The sequence below is a fragment of the Hyla sarda genome, chromosome 2 (genome assembly GCF_029499605.1).
Source record: "Hyla sarda isolate aHylSar1 chromosome 2, aHylSar1.hap1, whole genome shotgun sequence".
NCBI classification, from domain to species: Eukaryota; Metazoa; Chordata; class Amphibia; order Anura; family Hylidae; genus Hyla; species Hyla sarda.
Window position 1 is genome coordinate 4768876 of NC_079190.1, and position 17670 is coordinate 4786545.

Sequence of the window (17670 nt, forward strand, 5' to 3'; positions counted from 1 at the left end):
TCATCCTCTCCTCTATATAACACTGCTGTACTGTAATAAGATGTGATATCATCCTCTCCTCTATATAACACTGCTGTACTGTAATAAGATGTGATATCATCCTCTCCTCTATATAACACTGCTGTACTGTAATAAGATGTGATATCATCCCCTCCTCTATATAACACTGCTGTACTGTAATAAGATGTGATATCATCCCCTCCTCTATATAACACTGCTGTACTGTAATAAGATGTGATATCATCCTTTATATAACACTGCTGTACTGTAATAAGATGTGATATCATCCTCTCCTCTATATAACACTGCTGTACTGTAATAAGATGTGATATCATCCTCTCCTCTATATAACACTGCTGTACAGTAATAAGATGTGATATCATCCTCTCCTCTATATAACACTGCTGTACTGTAATAAGATGTGATATCCTCTCCTCTATATAACACTGCTGTACTGTAATAAGATGTGATATCATCCCCTCCTCTATATAACACTGCTGTACTGTAATAAGATGTGATATCATCCCCTCCTCTATATAACACTGCTGTACTGTAATAAGATGTGATATCATCCTCTATATAACACTGCTGTACTGTAATAAGATGTGATATCATCCTCTCCTCTATATAACACTGCTGTACTGTAATAAGATGTGATATAATCCTCTCCTCTATATAACACTGCTGTACTGTAATAAGATGTGATATCCTCTATATAACACTGCTGTACTGTAATAAGATGTGATATCATCCTCTCCTCTATATAACACTGCTGTACTGTAATAAGATGTGATATCATCCTCTCCTCTATATAACACTGCTGTACTGTAATAAGATGTGATATCATCCTCTCCTCTATATAACACTGCTGTACTGTAATAAGATGTGATATCATCCTCTCCTCTATATAACACTGCTGTACTGTAATAAGATGTGATATCATCCTCTCCTCTATATAACGCTGCTGTACTGTAATAAGATGTGATATCATCCTCTCCTCTATATAACACTGCTGTACTGTAATAAGATGTGATATCATCCTCTCCTCTATATAACACTGCAGTACTGTAATAAGATGTGATATCATCCTCTATATAACACTGCTGTACTGTAATAAGATGCGATATCATCCTCTCCTCTATATAACACTGCTGTACTGTAATAAGATGTGATATCATCCTCTATATAACACTGCTGTACTGTAATAAGATGTGATATCATCCTCTATATAACACTGCTGTACTGTAATAAGATGTGATATCATCCTCTATATAACACTGCTGTACTGTAATAATGTCTGATATCATCCTCTCCTCTATATAACACTGCTGTACTGTAATAAGATGTGATATCATCCCCTCCTCTATATAACACTGCTGTACTGTAATAAGATGTGATATCATCCTCTTCTCTATATAACACTGCTGTACTGTAATAAGATGTGATATCATCCTCTCCTCTATATAACACTGCTGTACTGTAATAAGATGTGATATCATCCTCTCCTCTATATAACACTGCTGTACTGTAATAAGATGTGATATCATCCCCTCCTCTATATAACACTGCTGTACTGTAATAAGATGTGATATCATCCTCTCCTCTATATAACACTGCTGTACTGTAATAAGATGTGATATCATCCTCTATATAACACTGCTGTACTGTAATAAGATGTGATATCATCCTCTCCTCTATATAACACTGCTGTACTGTAATAAGATGTGATATCATCCTCTATATAACACTGCTGTACTGTAATAAGATGTGATATCATCCCCTCCTCTATATAACACTGCTGTACTGTAATAAGATGTGATATCATCCCCTCCTCTATATAACACTGCTGTACTGTAATAAGATGTGATATCATCCTCTCTTCTATATAACACTGCTGTACTGTAATAAGATGTGATATCATCCTCTCCTCTATATAACACTGCTGTACTGTAATAAGATGTGATATCATCCTCTCCTCTATATAACACTGCTGTACTGTAATAAGATGTGATATCATCCTCTCCTCTATATAACACTGCTGTACTGTAATAAGATGTGATATCATCCTCTCCTCTATATAACACTACTGTACTGTAATAAGATGTGATATCATCCTCTCCTCTATATAACACTGCTGTACTGTAATAAGATGTGATATCATCCTCTCCTCTATATAACACTGCTGTACTGTAATAAGATGTGGTATCATCCTCTCCTCTATATAACACTGCTGTACTGTAATAAGATGTGATATCATCCTCTCCTCTATATAACACTGCTGTACTGTAATAAGATGTGGTATCATCCTCTCCTCTATATAACACTGCTGTACTGTAATAGGATGTGATATCACCCTCTCCTCTATATAACACTGCTGTACTGTAATAAGATGTGATATCATCCTCTCCTCTATATAACACTGCTGTACTGTAATAAGATGTGATATCATCCTCTCCTCTATATAACACTGCTGTACTGTAATAAGATGTGATATCATCCCCTCCTCTATATAACACTGCTGTACTGTAATAAGATGTGATATCATCCTCTATATAACACTGCTGTACTGTAATAAGATGTGATATCATCCCCTCCTCTATATAACACTGCTGTACTGTAATAAGATGTGATATCATCATTTCCTCTATATAACACTGCTGTACTGTAATAAGATGTGATATCATCCTCTCCTCTATATAACACTACTGTACTGTAATAAGATGTGATATCATCCTCTATATAACACTGCTGTACTGTAATAGGATGTGATATCATCCTCTATATAACACTGCTGTACTGTAATAAGATGCGATATCATCCTCTCCTCTTTATAACACTGCTGTACTGTAATAAGATGTGATATCATCCTCTCCTCTATATAACACTGCTGTACTGTAATAAGATGTGATATCATCCTCTCCTCTATATTACACTGCTGTACTGTAATAAGATGTGATCTCATCCTCTCCTCTATATAACACTGCTGTACTGTAATAAGATGTGATATCATCCTCTCCTCTATATAACACTGCTGTACTGTAATAAGGTGTGATATCATCCTCTCCTCTATATAACACTGCTGTACTGTAATAAGGTGTGATATCATCCTCTCCTCTATATAACACTGCTGTACTGTAATAAGATGTGATATCATCCTCTCCTCTATATAACACTGCTGTACTGTAATAAGATGTGATATCATCCTCTCCTCTATATAACACTGCTGTACTGTAATAAGATGTGATATCATCCTCTATATAACACTGCTGTACTGTAATAAGATGTGATATCATCCCCTCCTCTATATAACACTGCTGTACTGTAATAAGATGTGATATCATCCTCTCCTCTATATAACACTGCTGTACTGTAATAAGATGCGATATCATCCTCTCCTCTATATAACACTGCTGTACTGTAATAAGATGTGATATCATCCTCTCCTCTATATAACACTGCTGTACTGTAATAAGATGTGATATCATCATCTCCTCTATATAACACTGCTGTACTGTAATAAGATGTGATATCCTCCTCTATATAACACTGCTGTACTGTAATAAGATGTGATATCCTCCTCTATATAACACTGCTGTACTGTAATAAGATGTGATATCCTCCTCTATATAACACTGCTGTACTGTAATAAGATGTGATATCCTCCTCTATATAACACTGCTGTACTGTAATAAGATGTGATATCATCCTCTCCTCTATATAACACTGCTGTACTGTAATAAGATGCGATATCATCCTCTCCTCTATATAACACTGCTGTACTGTAATAAGATGTGATATCATCCTCTCCTCTATATAACACTGCTGTACTGTAATAAGATGCGATATCATCCTCTCCTCTATATAACACTGCTGTACTGTAATAAGATGCGATATCATCCTCTCCTCATATAACACTGCTGTACTGTAATAAGATGTGATATCATCCTCTATATAACACTGCTGTACTGTAATAAGATGTGATATCATCCTCTCCATATAACACTGCTGTACTGTAATAAGATGTGATATCATCCTCTATATAACACTGCTGTACTGTAATAAGATGTGATATCATCCTCTCCTCTATATAACACTGCTGTACTGTAATAAGATGTGATATCATCCTCTCCTCTATATAACACTGCTGTACTGTAATAAGATGTGATATCATCCTCTCCTCTATATAACACTGCTATACTGTAATAAGATGTGATATCATCCCCTCCTCTATATAACACTGCTGTACTGTAATAAGATGTGATATTATCCTCTCCTCTATATAACACTGCTGTACTGTAATAAGATGTGATATCATCCTCTCCTCTATATAACACTGCTGTACTGTAATAAGATGTGATATCATCCTCGCCTCTATATAACACTGCTGTACTGTAATAAGATGTGATATCATACTCTCCTCTATATAACACTGCTGTACTGTAATAAGATGTGATATCATCCTCTCCTCTATATAACACTGCTGTACTGTAATAAGATGTGATATCATCCTCTCCTCTATATAACACTGCTGTACTGTAATAAGATGTGATATCATCCTCTATATAACACTGCTGTACTGTAATAAGATGTGATATCATCCCCTCCTCTATATAACACTGCTGTACTGTAATAAGATGTGATATCATCCTCTATATAACACTGCTGTACTGTAATAAGATGTGATATCATCCTCTCCTCTATATAACACTGCTGTACTGTAATAAGATGTGATATCATCCTCTCCATAACACTGCTGTACTGTAATAAGATGTGATATCATCCTCTCCTCTATATAACACTGCTGTACTGTAATATGATGTGATATCATCCTCTCCTCTATATAACACTGCTGTACTGTAATAAGATGTGATATCATCCTCTCCTCTATATAACACTGCTGTACTGTAATAAGATGTGACATCATCCTCTCCTCTATATAACACTGCTGTACTGTAATAAGATGTGATGTCATCCTCTCCTCTATATAACACTGCTGTACTGTAATAAGATGTGATATCATCCTCTCCTCTATATAACACTGCTGTACTGTAATAAGATGTGATATCATCCTCTCCTCTATATAACACTGCTGTACTGTAATAAGATGTGATATCATCCTCTCCTCTATATAACACTGCTTTACTGTAATAAGATGTGATATCATCCTCTCCTCTATATAACACTGCTGTACTGTAATAAGATGTGAGATCATCCTCTCCTCTATATAACACTGCTGTACTGTAATAAGATGTGATATCATCCTCTCCTCTATATAACACTGCTGTACTGTAATAAGATGTGATATCATCCTCTCCTCTATATAACACTGCTGTACTGTAATAAGATGTGATATCATCCTCTCCTCTCTATAACACTGCTGTACTGTAATAAGATGTGATATCATCCCCTCCTCTATATAACACTGCTGTACTGTAATAAGAGGTGATATCATCCTCTCCTCTATATAACACCGCTGTACTGTAATAAGATGTGATATCATCCTCTCCTCTATATAACACTGCTGTACTGTAATAAGATGTCATATCACATACAGCAGTGTTATATAGAGGAGAGGATGATACCACATCTTATTACAGTACAGCAGTGTTATATAGAGGAGAAGATGATATCACATCTTATTACAGTACAGCAGTGTTATATAGAGGATGATATCACATCTTATTACAGTACAGCAGTGTTATATAGAGGATGATATCACATCTTATTACAGTACAGCAGTGTTATATAGAGGAGAGGATGATATCACATCTTATTACAGTACAGCAGTGTTATATAGAGGGGAGGATGATATCACATCTTATTACAGTACAGCAGTGTTATATAGAGGATGATATCACATCTTATTACAGTACAGCAGTGTTATATAGAGGAGAGGATGATATCACATCTTATTACAGTACAGCAGTGTTATATAGAGGAGAGGATGATATCACATCTTATTACAGTACAGCAGTGTTATATAGAGGAGAGGATGATACCACATCTTATTACAGTACAGCAGTGTTATATAGAGGAGGGGATGATATCACATCTTATTACAGTACAGCAGTGTTATATAGAGGAGAGGATGATATAACATCTTATTACAGTACAGCAGTGTTATATAGAGGAGGGGATGATATCACATCTTATTACAGTACAGCAGTGTTATATAGAGGATGATATCACATCTTATTACAGTACAGCAGTGTTATATAGAGGAGAGGATGATATCACATCTTATTACAGTACAGCAGTGTTATATAGAGGAGAGGATGATATCACATCTTATTACAGTACAGCAGTGTTATATAGAGGATGATCTCACATCTTATTACAGTACAGCAGTGTTATATAGAGGAGAGGATGATATCACATCTTATTACAGTACAGCAGTGTTATATAGAGGATGATCTCACATCTTATTACAGTACAGCAGTGTTATATAGAGGAGAGGATGATATCACATCTTATTACAGTACAGCAGTGTTATATAGAGGAGAGGATGATATCACATCTTATTACAGTACAGCAGTGTTATATAGAGGAGAGGATGATATCACATCTTATTACAGTACAGCAGTGTTATATAGAGGAGAGGATGATATCACATCTTATTACAGTACAGCAGTGTTATATAGAGGAGGGATGATATCACATCTTATTACAGTACAGCAGTGTTATATAGAGGAGAGGATGATATCACATCTTATTACAGTACAGCAGTGTTATATAGAGGAGAGGATGATATCACATCTTATTACAGTACAGCAGTGTTATATAGAGGAGAGGATGATATCACATCTTATTACAGTACAGCAGTGTTATATAGAGGAGAGGATGATATCACATCTTATTACAGTACAGCAGTGTTATATAGAGGAGAGGATGATATCACATCTTATTACAGTACAGCAGTGTTATATAGAGGAGAGGATGATATCACATCTTATTACAGTACAGCAGTGTTATATAGAGGAGAGGATGATATCACATCTTATTACAGTACAGCAGTGTTATATAGAGGAGAGGATGATATCACATCTTATTACAGTACAGCAGTGTTATATAGAGGGGAGGATGATATCACATCTTATTACAGTACAGCAGTGTTATATAGAGGATGATATCACATCTTATTACAGTACAGCAGTGTTATATAGAGGATGATATCACATCTTATTACAGTACAGCAGTGTTATATAGAGGAGAGGATGATATCACATCTTATTACAGTACAGCAGTGTTATATAGAGGGGAGGATGATATCACATCTTATTACAGTACAGCAGTGTTATATAGAGGAGAGGATGATATCACATCTTATTACAGTACAGCAGTGTTATATAGAGGAGAGGATGATACCACATCTTATTACAGTACAGCAGTGTTATATAGAGGAGGGGATGATATCACATCTTATTACAGTACAGCAAGTGTTATATAGAGGAGAGGATGATATAACATCTTATTACAGTACAGCAGTGTTATATAGAGGAGGGGATGATATCACATCTTATTACAGTACAGCAGTGTTATATAGGAGGATGATATCACATCTTATTACAGTACAGCAGTGTTATATAGAGGAGAGGATGATATCACATCCTATTACAGTACAGCAGTGTTATATAGAGGAGAGGATGATATCACATCTTATTACAGTACAGCAGTGTTATATAGAGGATGATCTCACATCTTATTACAGTACAGCAGTGTTATATAGAGGAGAGGATGATATCACATCTTATTACAGTACAGCAGTGTTATATAAGAGGATGATCTCACATCTTATTACAGTACAGCAGTGTTATATAGAGGAGAGGATGATATCACATCTTATTACCAGTACAGCAGTGTTATATAGAGGAGAGGATGATATCACATCTTATTACAGTACAGCAGTGTTATATAGAGGAGAGGATGATATCACATCTTATTACAGTACAGCAGTGTTATATAGAGGAGAGGATGATATCACATCTTATTACAGTACAGCAGTGTTATATAGAGGAGAGGATGATATCACATCTTATTACAGTACAGCAGTGTTATATAGAGGAGAGGATGATATCACATCTTATTACAGTACAGCAGTGTTTATATAGAGGAGAGGATGATATCAGCATCTTATTACAGTACAGCAGTGTTATATAGAGGAGAGGATGATACCACATCTTATTACAGTACAGCAGTGTTATATAGAGGAGAGGATGATATCACATCTTATTACAGTACAGCAGTGTTATATAGAGGAGAGGATGATATCACATCTTATTACAGTACAGCAGTGTTATATAGAGGATGATATCACATCTTATTACAGTACAGCAGTGTTATATAGAGGAGAGGGGATGATATCACATCTTATTACAGTACAGCAGTGTTATATAGAGGAGAGGATGATATCACATCTTATTACAGTACAGCAGTGTTATATAGAGGAGAGGATGATATCACATCTTATTACAGTACAGCAGTGTTATATAGAGGAGGGGATGATATCAGACATTATTACAGTACAGCAGTGTTATATAGAGGATGATATCACATCTTATTACAGTACAGCAGTGTTATATAGAGGAGAGGATGATATCACATCTTATTACAGTACAGCAGTGTTATATAGAGGAGAGGAGGATATCACATCTTATTACAGTACAGCAGTGTTATATAGAGGAGAGGATGATATCACATCTTATTACAGTACAGCAGTGTTATATAGAGGAGAGGATGATATCACATCTTATTACAGTACAGCAGTGTTATATAGAGGAGGGGATATCACATCTTATTACAGTACAGCAGTGTTATATAGAGGATGATGTCACATCTTATTACAGTACAGCAGTGTTATATAGAGGAGAGGATGATATCACATCTTATTACAGTACAGCGGTGTTATATAGAGGAGAGGATGATATCACATCTTATTACAGTACAGCAGTGTTATATAGAGGAGAGGATGATATCACATCTTATTACAGTACAGCAGTGTTATATAGAGGATGATCTCACATCTTATTACAGTACAGCAGTGTTATATAGAGGAGAGGATGATACACATCTTATTACAGTACAGCAGTGTTATATAGAGGAGAGGATGATATCACATCTTATTACATTACAGCAGTGTTATATAGAGAAGGGGATGATATCACATCTTATTACAGTACAGCAGTGTTATATAGAGGAGAGGATGATATCACATCTTATTACAGTACAGCAGTGTTATATAGAGGAGAGGATGATATCATATCTTATTACAGTACAGCAGTGTTATATAGAGGAGAGGATGATATCACATCTTATTACAGTACAGCAGTGTTATATAGAGGAGAGGAGGATATCACATCTTATTACAGTACAGCAGTGTTATATTAGAGGAGAGGATGATATCACATCTTATTACAGTACAGCAGTGTTATATAGAGGAGAGGATGATATCACATCTTATTACAGTACAGCAGTGTTATATAGAGGAGAGGATGATATCACATCTTATTACAGTACAGCAGTGTTATAATAGAGGAGAGGATGATATCACATCTTATTACAGTACAGCAGTGTTATATAGAGGAGAGGATGATATCACATCTTATTACAGTACAGCAGTGTTATATAGAGGAGAGGATGATATCACATCTTATTACAGTACAGCAGTGTTATATAGAGGAGAGGATGATATTACATCTTATTACAGTACAGCAGTGTTATATAGAGGAGAGGATGATATCACATCTTATTACAGTACAGCAGTGTTATAATAGAGGATGAGGGTGATATCACATCTTATTACAGTACAGCAGTGTTATATAGAGGATGATAATCACATCTTATTACAGTACAGCAGTGTTATATAGAGGAGAGGATGATATCACATCTTATTACAGTACAGCAGTGTTATATAGAGGAGAGGATGATATCACATCTTATTACAGTACAGCAGTGTTATATAGAGGAGAGGATGATATCACATCTTATTACAAGTACAGCAATGTTATATAGAGGAGAGGATGATATCACATCTTATTACAGTACAGCAGTGTTATATAGAGGAGAGGATGATATCACATCTTATTACAGTACAGCAGTGTTATATAGAGGAGAGGATGATATCACATCTTATTACAGTACAGCAGTGTTATATAGAGGAGAGGAGGATATCACATCTTATTACAGTACAGCAGTGTTATATAGAGGAGGGGATGATATCGCATCTTATTACAGTACAGCAGTGTTATATAGAGGAGAGGATGATATCACCTCTTATTACAGTACAGCAGTGTTATATAGAGGAGAGGATGATATCACATCTTATTACAGTACAGCAGTGTTATATAGAGGAGAGGGTGATATCACATCTTATTACAGTACAGCAGTGTTATATAGAGGAGGGGATATCACATCTTATTACAGTACAGCAGTGTTATATAGAGGAGGGGATGATATCACATCTTATTACAGTACAGCAGTGTTATATAGAGGAGGGGATGATATCACATCCTCTCCCTTTATAATGTTCCAGTCTTGAGGATACTGGCCCTTTAAGAGCTGACATCACTTGTGGATCCTCAGTGCACGAGGCAGCAGTTGAGGTGACGGTCGCGGTGCGGTCATTTCACCGTAGTGCGCAGTAACGCCGGCGCTGAGTGATCGGATCGTCCCTCTGATGGAGATCTTACACTTCGGCTCCTGACAAGTATCAGATTATTCAGCAGTAAAATAAACGGCAGTAAAGCGGGCGGCGGCGGAGTATTACCATAATAATGGCAGCTCTGCGCACGGGGAGAAGGCGCCTGACAGGGATGTTAGATGGCGGCAAGCTGCGAATACCAACCGCTCCTCGCTCACATGTCACACTGCCTCCGATGGGGGGGCGTGTAAACTATCGCATCGTCCTCAGGAGACCCTCGTGTCCGTTATACAATGACGTCTACGTCTCCTTCGACAGGATACGGTGGACGCTGTCCAGTGCTGGGCGTCTGTTACTCTGTGTCAGGACACCCTAAAGTCATCTCCAGTCACCCTCTTTACTGCCGGAGCAGCGAAATCTCCGAAAATCCCACTGCCTATCCCCAGATAATGTATCCTACTACAATCACATCCAGAGCTGCATCCAAAATCCTACCACTTTGCTTTACATGACAACAGGGATGTATCCGACTTTGCAGACTTTGGGGGGTTTAACAATGGTTATCCAGAATTGAATTCTTTAAAAACTGCTCCACCCCTGTCCTCAGGGTGTGGGTGGTATTGCAGCTCAGTTTCATTGAAGTGAATGGAGCCGAGTTGTAATATCACAAACAACCTGAGCACAGGGGTGGAGCTGTTTTTTTGTTTTTTTTTTTCGAAGAAAGCAGCCATCTTTTTCTAATCTTGCTTAGGTCGTTTAACCCGGTCACTGCTATATCAGCACCATGTAGGACTGTAGACGCAGCTCTGGATGTGACTGGAGTAATTATTTATATGTTCACATCCCCGTGGGATCAGTGTTTGTGCTGAGCTCGATCTACAGATCAATCCCCCAACCAGTGCTCCTCCAGCTGTTGCAAAACTACATCTCCCAGCATGCCCGGACAGCCTTCGGCTGTCCGGGCATGCTAGGAGTTGTAGTTTTGCAACAGCTGGAGGCGCACTGGTTGGGAAACATAGGTCCAGAGAGCAATGCATTACGGGAACTTTGTAAAAGTGGATTTTATCACTTAAAATAATTCAGAATTTTTAACGATTTACCCTGCGGGATTGAGGTGGAGTTCCCCTTTAGAATGGACAGGGACCTCCCATCGTTCTTACCTTCTAGCGAGTGCAGATTCTTCTCCTTCGCCACCTCGTAGACGCTGGAGAACTCGTCTCCTAGGTTGGGGTCGGCTCCGGCGCGCAGCAAAGTCCTGACAATACTGAGGAAAGAAGAGAGGAGGGTTAGGGCAGAGGAGCTGACAATCTACTCTACAGGAGGAGGAGGGCGAAGGGCCGAGGAGCTGACAATCTACTATACAGGAGGAGGAGGGCGAGGAGCTGACAATCTACAATACAGGAGGAGGAGGAGGGCGAGGAGCTGACAATCTACTATACTAGATGAGGAGGAGGGCGAGGAGCTGACAATCTACTATACTGGAGGAGGAGGAGGGCGAGGAGCTGACAATCTACTATACAGGAGGAGGAGGAGGGCGAAGGGCCGAGGAGCTGACAATCTACTATACAGGAGGAGGAGGGCGAAGGGCCGAGGAGCTGACAATCTACTATACTGGAGGAGGAGGAGGAGGGTGAGGAGCTGACAATCTACTATACTGGAGGAGGAGGAGGGCGAGGAGCTGACAGTCTACTATACTGGAGGAGGAGGAGGGCGAGGAGCTGACAGTCTACTATACTGGAGGAGGAGGAGGGCGAGGAGCTGACAGTCTACTATACTGGAGGAGGAGGAGGGCGAGGAGCTGACAATCTACTATACAGGAGGAGGAGGGCGAGGAGCTGACAATCTACTATACAGGAGGAGGAGGAGGCCAAGGAGCTGACAATCTACTATACAGGAGGAGGAGGAGGGTGAGGAGCTGACAATCTACTATACTGGAGGAGGAGGAGGGCGAGGAGCTGACAATCTACTATACAGGAGGAGGAGGAGGGCGAGGAACTGACAATCTACTATACAGGAGGAGGAGGGCGAAGGGCCGAGGAGCTGACAATCTACTATACAGGAGGGCGAGAAGCTGACAATCTACTGGGCGCACATCTCATCATAAGGAAAATCTGTGATCGTCAATAGTGTTTCTGCCCCTTATACAAAGTATCCAAAGTCTTCACCCCTGATCACTATATACAATGTATCCAGGAAGTCTTCACCCCCGACCACTATATACAATGTATCCAGAAAGTCTTCACCCCGGTCACTATATACAATGTATCCAGGAAGTCTTCACCCCGGTCACTATATACAATGTATCCAGAAAGTCTTCACCCCCGATCACTATATACAATGTATCCAGAAAGTCTTCACCCCCGATCACTATATACAATGTATCCAGGAAGTCTTCACCCCCGGTCACTATATACAATGTATCCAGAAAGTCTTCACCCCCCGATCACTATATACAATGTATCCAGAAAGTCTTTCACCCCCGGTCACTATATACAATGTATACAGAAAGTCTTCACCCCCGGTCACTATATACAATGTATCCAGAAAGTCTTCACCCCCCGATCACTATATACAATGTTATACACAATGGTCGTCCTGGAACCAATTCCACTGTATCCAGAAAGTCCTCAGCCCTGGTTACTTCTGTCACATTTAATTATTTTCCTCCTTCTACCATGATCACTGTAGGGATGGTATTGGGCAGGTGATGGGCAGTGCCTGGTTTCCCCCAGACATGATGCTGCCCCCACCATGATCACTGTAGGGATGGTATTGGGCAGGTGATGGGCGGTGCCTGGTTTCCCCCAGACATGATGCTGCCCCCACCATGATCACTGTAGGGATGGTATTGGGCAGGTGATGGGTAGTGCTTGGTTTCCTCCAGACATGATGCTGCCCCCCCACCATGATCACTGTAGGGGTGGTATTGGGCCGGTGATGGGCGGTGCCTGGTTTCCCCCAGACATGATGGCTGCCCCCACCATGATCACTGTAGGGATGGTATTGGGTAGGTGATGGGCTGTGCCTGGTTTCCCCCAGACATGATGCTGCCCCCACCATGATCACTGTAGGGATGGTATTGGGTAGGTGATTGGGCTGTGCCTGGTTTCCCCCCAGACATGATGCTGCCCCCCACCATGATCACTGTAGGGATGGTATTGGGCAGGTGATGGGCAGTGCCTGGTTTCCTCCAGACATGATGCTGCCCCCACCATGATCACTGTAGGGATGGTATTGGGCAGGTGATGGGCAGTGCCTGGTTTCCTCCAGACATGATGCTGCCCCCACCATGATCACTGTAGGGATGGTATTGGGCAGGTGATGGGCAGTACCTGGTTTCCTCTATACATGATGCTGCCCCCACCATGATCACTGTAGGGATGGTATTGGGCAGGTGATGGGCAGTGCCTGGTTTCCTCCAGACATGATGCTGCCCCCCACCATGATCACTGTAGGGATGGTATTGGGCAGGTGATGGGCGGTGCCTGGTTTCCCCCAGACATGATGCTGCCCCCACCATGATCACTGTAGGGATGGTATTGGACAGGTGATGGGCAGTAACCTGGTTTCCCCCAGACATGATGCTGCCCCCACCATGATCACTGTAGGGATGGTATTGGGCAGGTGATGGGCCAGTGCCTGATTTCCCCCAGACATGATGCTGCCCCCACCATGATCACTGTAGGGATGGTATTGGGCAGGTGATGGGCAGTGCCTGGTTTCCCCAGACATGATGCTGCCCCCACCATGATCACCATAGGGATGGTATTGGGCAGGTGATGGGCAGTGCCTGGTTTCCCCCAGACATGATGCTGCCCCCACCATGATCACTGTAGGGATGGTATTGGGCAGGTGATGGGCAGTGCCTGGTTTCCCCCAGACATGATGCTGCCCCCACCATGATCACTGTAGGGATGGTATTGGGCAGGTGATGGGCAGTGCCTGGTTTCCCCCAGACATGATGCTGCCCCCACCATGATCACTGTAGAGATAGTATTGGGCAGGTGATGGGCAGTGCCTGGTTTCCCCCAGACATGATGCTGCCCCCACCATGATCACTGTATGGATGGTATTGGGCAGGTGATGGGCAGTGCCTGGTCTCCCCCAGACATGATGCTGCCCCCACCATGATCACTGTAGGGATGGTATTGGGAAGATGATGGGCAGTGCCTGGTTTCCCCCAGACATGATGCTGCCCCCACCATGATCACTGTAGGGATGGTATTGGGCAGGTGATGGGCAGTGCCTGGTTTCCCCCAGACATGATGCTGCCCCCACCATGATCACTGTAGGGATGGTATTGGGCAGGTGATGGGCAGTGCCTGGTTTCCCCCAGACATGATGCTGCCCCCACCATGATCACTGTAGGGATGGTATTGGGCAGTGCTTGGTTTCCTCCAGACATGATGCTGCCCCCACCATGATCACTGTAGGGATGGTATTGGGCAGGTGATGGGCAGTCCCTGGTTTCCTCCAGACATGATGCTGCCCCCACCATGATCACTGTAGGGATGGTATTGGGCAGGTAATGGGCAGTACCTGGTTTTCTCCAGACATGATGCTGCCCCCACCATGATCACTGTAGGGATGGTATTGGGCAGGTGATGGGCAGTACCTGGTTTCCCCCAGACATGATGCTGCCTCCACCATGATCACTGTAGGGATGGTATTGGGCAGGTGATGGGCAGTGCCTGGTTTCCCCCAGACATGATGCTGCCCCCACCATGATCACTGTAGGGATGGTATTGGGCAGGTGATGGGCAGTGCTTGGTTTCCTCCAGACATGATGCTGCCCCCACCATGATCACTGTAGGGATGGTATTGGGCAGGTAATGGGCAGTACCTGGTTTCCTCCAGTCATGATGCTGCCCCCACCATGATCACTGTAGGGATGGTATTGGGCAGGTGATGGGCAGTACCTGGTTTCCCCCAGACATGATGCTGCCCCCACCATGATCACTGTAGGGATGGTATTGGACAGGTGATGGGCAGTGCCTGGTTTCCTCCAGACATGATGCTGCCCCCACCATGATCACTGTAGGGATGGTATTGGGCAGGTGATGGGCAGTGCCTGGTTTCCTCCAGACATGATGCTGCCCCCACCATGATCACTGTAGGGATGGTATTGGACAGGTGATGGGCAGTGCCTGGTTTCCTCCAGACATGATGCTGCCCCCACCATGATCACTGTAGGGATGGTATTGGGCAGGTGATGGGCAGTGCCTGGTTTCCTCCAGACATGATGCTGCCCCCACCATACTTCACTGTAGGGATGGTATTGGGCAGGTGATGGGCAGTGCCTGGTTTCCTTTAGACATGATGCTGCCCCCACCATGATCGCTGTAGGGATGGTATTGGGCAGGTGATGGGCAGTGCCTGGTTTCCCCCAGACATGATGCTGCCCCCATCATGATCACTGTAGGGATGGTATTGGGCAGGTGATGGGCAGTACCTGGTCTCCTCCAGACATGATTCTGCCCCCACCATGATCACTGTAGGGATGGTATTGGGCAGGTGATGGGCAGTGCCTGGTTTCCTGCAGACATGATGCTGCCCCCACCATGATCACTGTAGGGATGGTATTGGGCAGGTGATGGGCAGTACCTGGTTTCCTCCAGACATGATGCTGCCCCCACCATGATCTCTGTAGGGATGGTATTGGGCAGGTGATGGGCAGTGCCTGGTTTCCCCCAGACATGATGCTGCCCCCACCATGATCACTGTAGAGATGGTATTGGGCAGGTGATGGGCAGTGCCTGGTTTCCCCCAGACATGATGCTGCCCCCACCATGATCACTGTAGGGATGGTATTGGGCAGGTGATGGGCAGTGCCTGGTTTCCTCCAGACATGATGCTGCCCCCACCATGATCACTGTAGGGATGGTATTGGGCAGGTGATGGGCAGTACCTGGTCTCCTCCAGACATGATGCTGCCCCCACCATGATCACTGTAGGGATGGTATTGGGCTGGTGATGGGCAGTACCTGGTTTCCCCCAGACATGATGCTGCCCCCACCATGATCACTGTAGGGATGGTATTGGGCAGGTGATGGGCAGTGCCTGGTTTCCCCCAGACATGATGCTGCCCCCACCATGATCACTGTAAGGATGGTATTGGGCTGGTGATGGGCAGTACCTGGTTTCCCCCAGACATGATGCTGCCCCCACCATGATCACTGTAGGGATGGTATTAGGCAGGTGATGGGCAGTACCTGGTTTCCCCCAGACATGATGCTGCCCCCACCATGATCACTGTAGGGATGGTATTGGGCAGGTGATGGGCACTACCTGGTTTCCTTCAGACATGATGCTGCCCCCACCATGATCACTGTAGGGATGGTATTGGGCAGGTGATGGGCAGTGCCTGGTTTCCTCCAGACATGATGCTACCCCCACCATGATCACTGTAGGGATGGTATTGGGCAGGTGATGGGCAGTGCCTGGTTTCCTCCAGACATGATGCTGCCCCCACCATGATCACTGTAGGGATGGTATTGGGCAGGTGATGGGCAGTGCCTGGTTTCCTCCAGATATGATGGTGCCCCCACCATGATCACTGTAGGGATGGTATTGGGCAGGTGATGGGCAGTGCCTGGTTTCCTCCAGACATGATGCTGCCCCCACCATGATCACTGTAGAGATGGTATTGGGCAGGGGATGGGCAGTGCCTGGTTTCCCCCAGACATGATGCTGCCCCCACCATGATCACTGTAGGGATGGTATTGGGCAGGTGATGGGCGGTGCCTGGTTTCCTCCAGACATGATGCTGCCCCCACCATGATCACTGTAGGGATGGTATTGGGCAGGTGATTGGCAGTGCCTGGTTTCCCCCAGACATGATGCTGCCCCTACCATGATCACTGTAGGGATGGTATTGGGCAGGTGATGGGCAGTGCCTGGTTTCCCCCAGACATGATGCTGCCCCCACCATGATCACTGTAGGGATGGTATTGGGCAGGTGATGGGCAGTGCCTGGTTTCCTCCAGACATGATGCTGCCCCCACCATGATCACTGTAGGGATGGTATTGGGCAG

At 42.9% G+C, this 17670-nt stretch overlaps 1 protein-coding gene across 1 annotated transcript in view; it reads right to left on the reverse strand.

The window, feature by feature from the left end:
• CLPB (ClpB family mitochondrial disaggregase) overlaps positions 1–17670 on the reverse strand; it is a 98689-nt gene that overhangs the window by 67905 nt on the left and 13114 nt on the right. The window contains exon 4 of the mRNA XM_056561060.1: positions 11797–11900. Coding sequence (XP_056417035.1) covers positions 11797–11900 — 104 coding nt within the window. The remainder of the gene's footprint in view (positions 1–11796; positions 11901–17670) is intronic.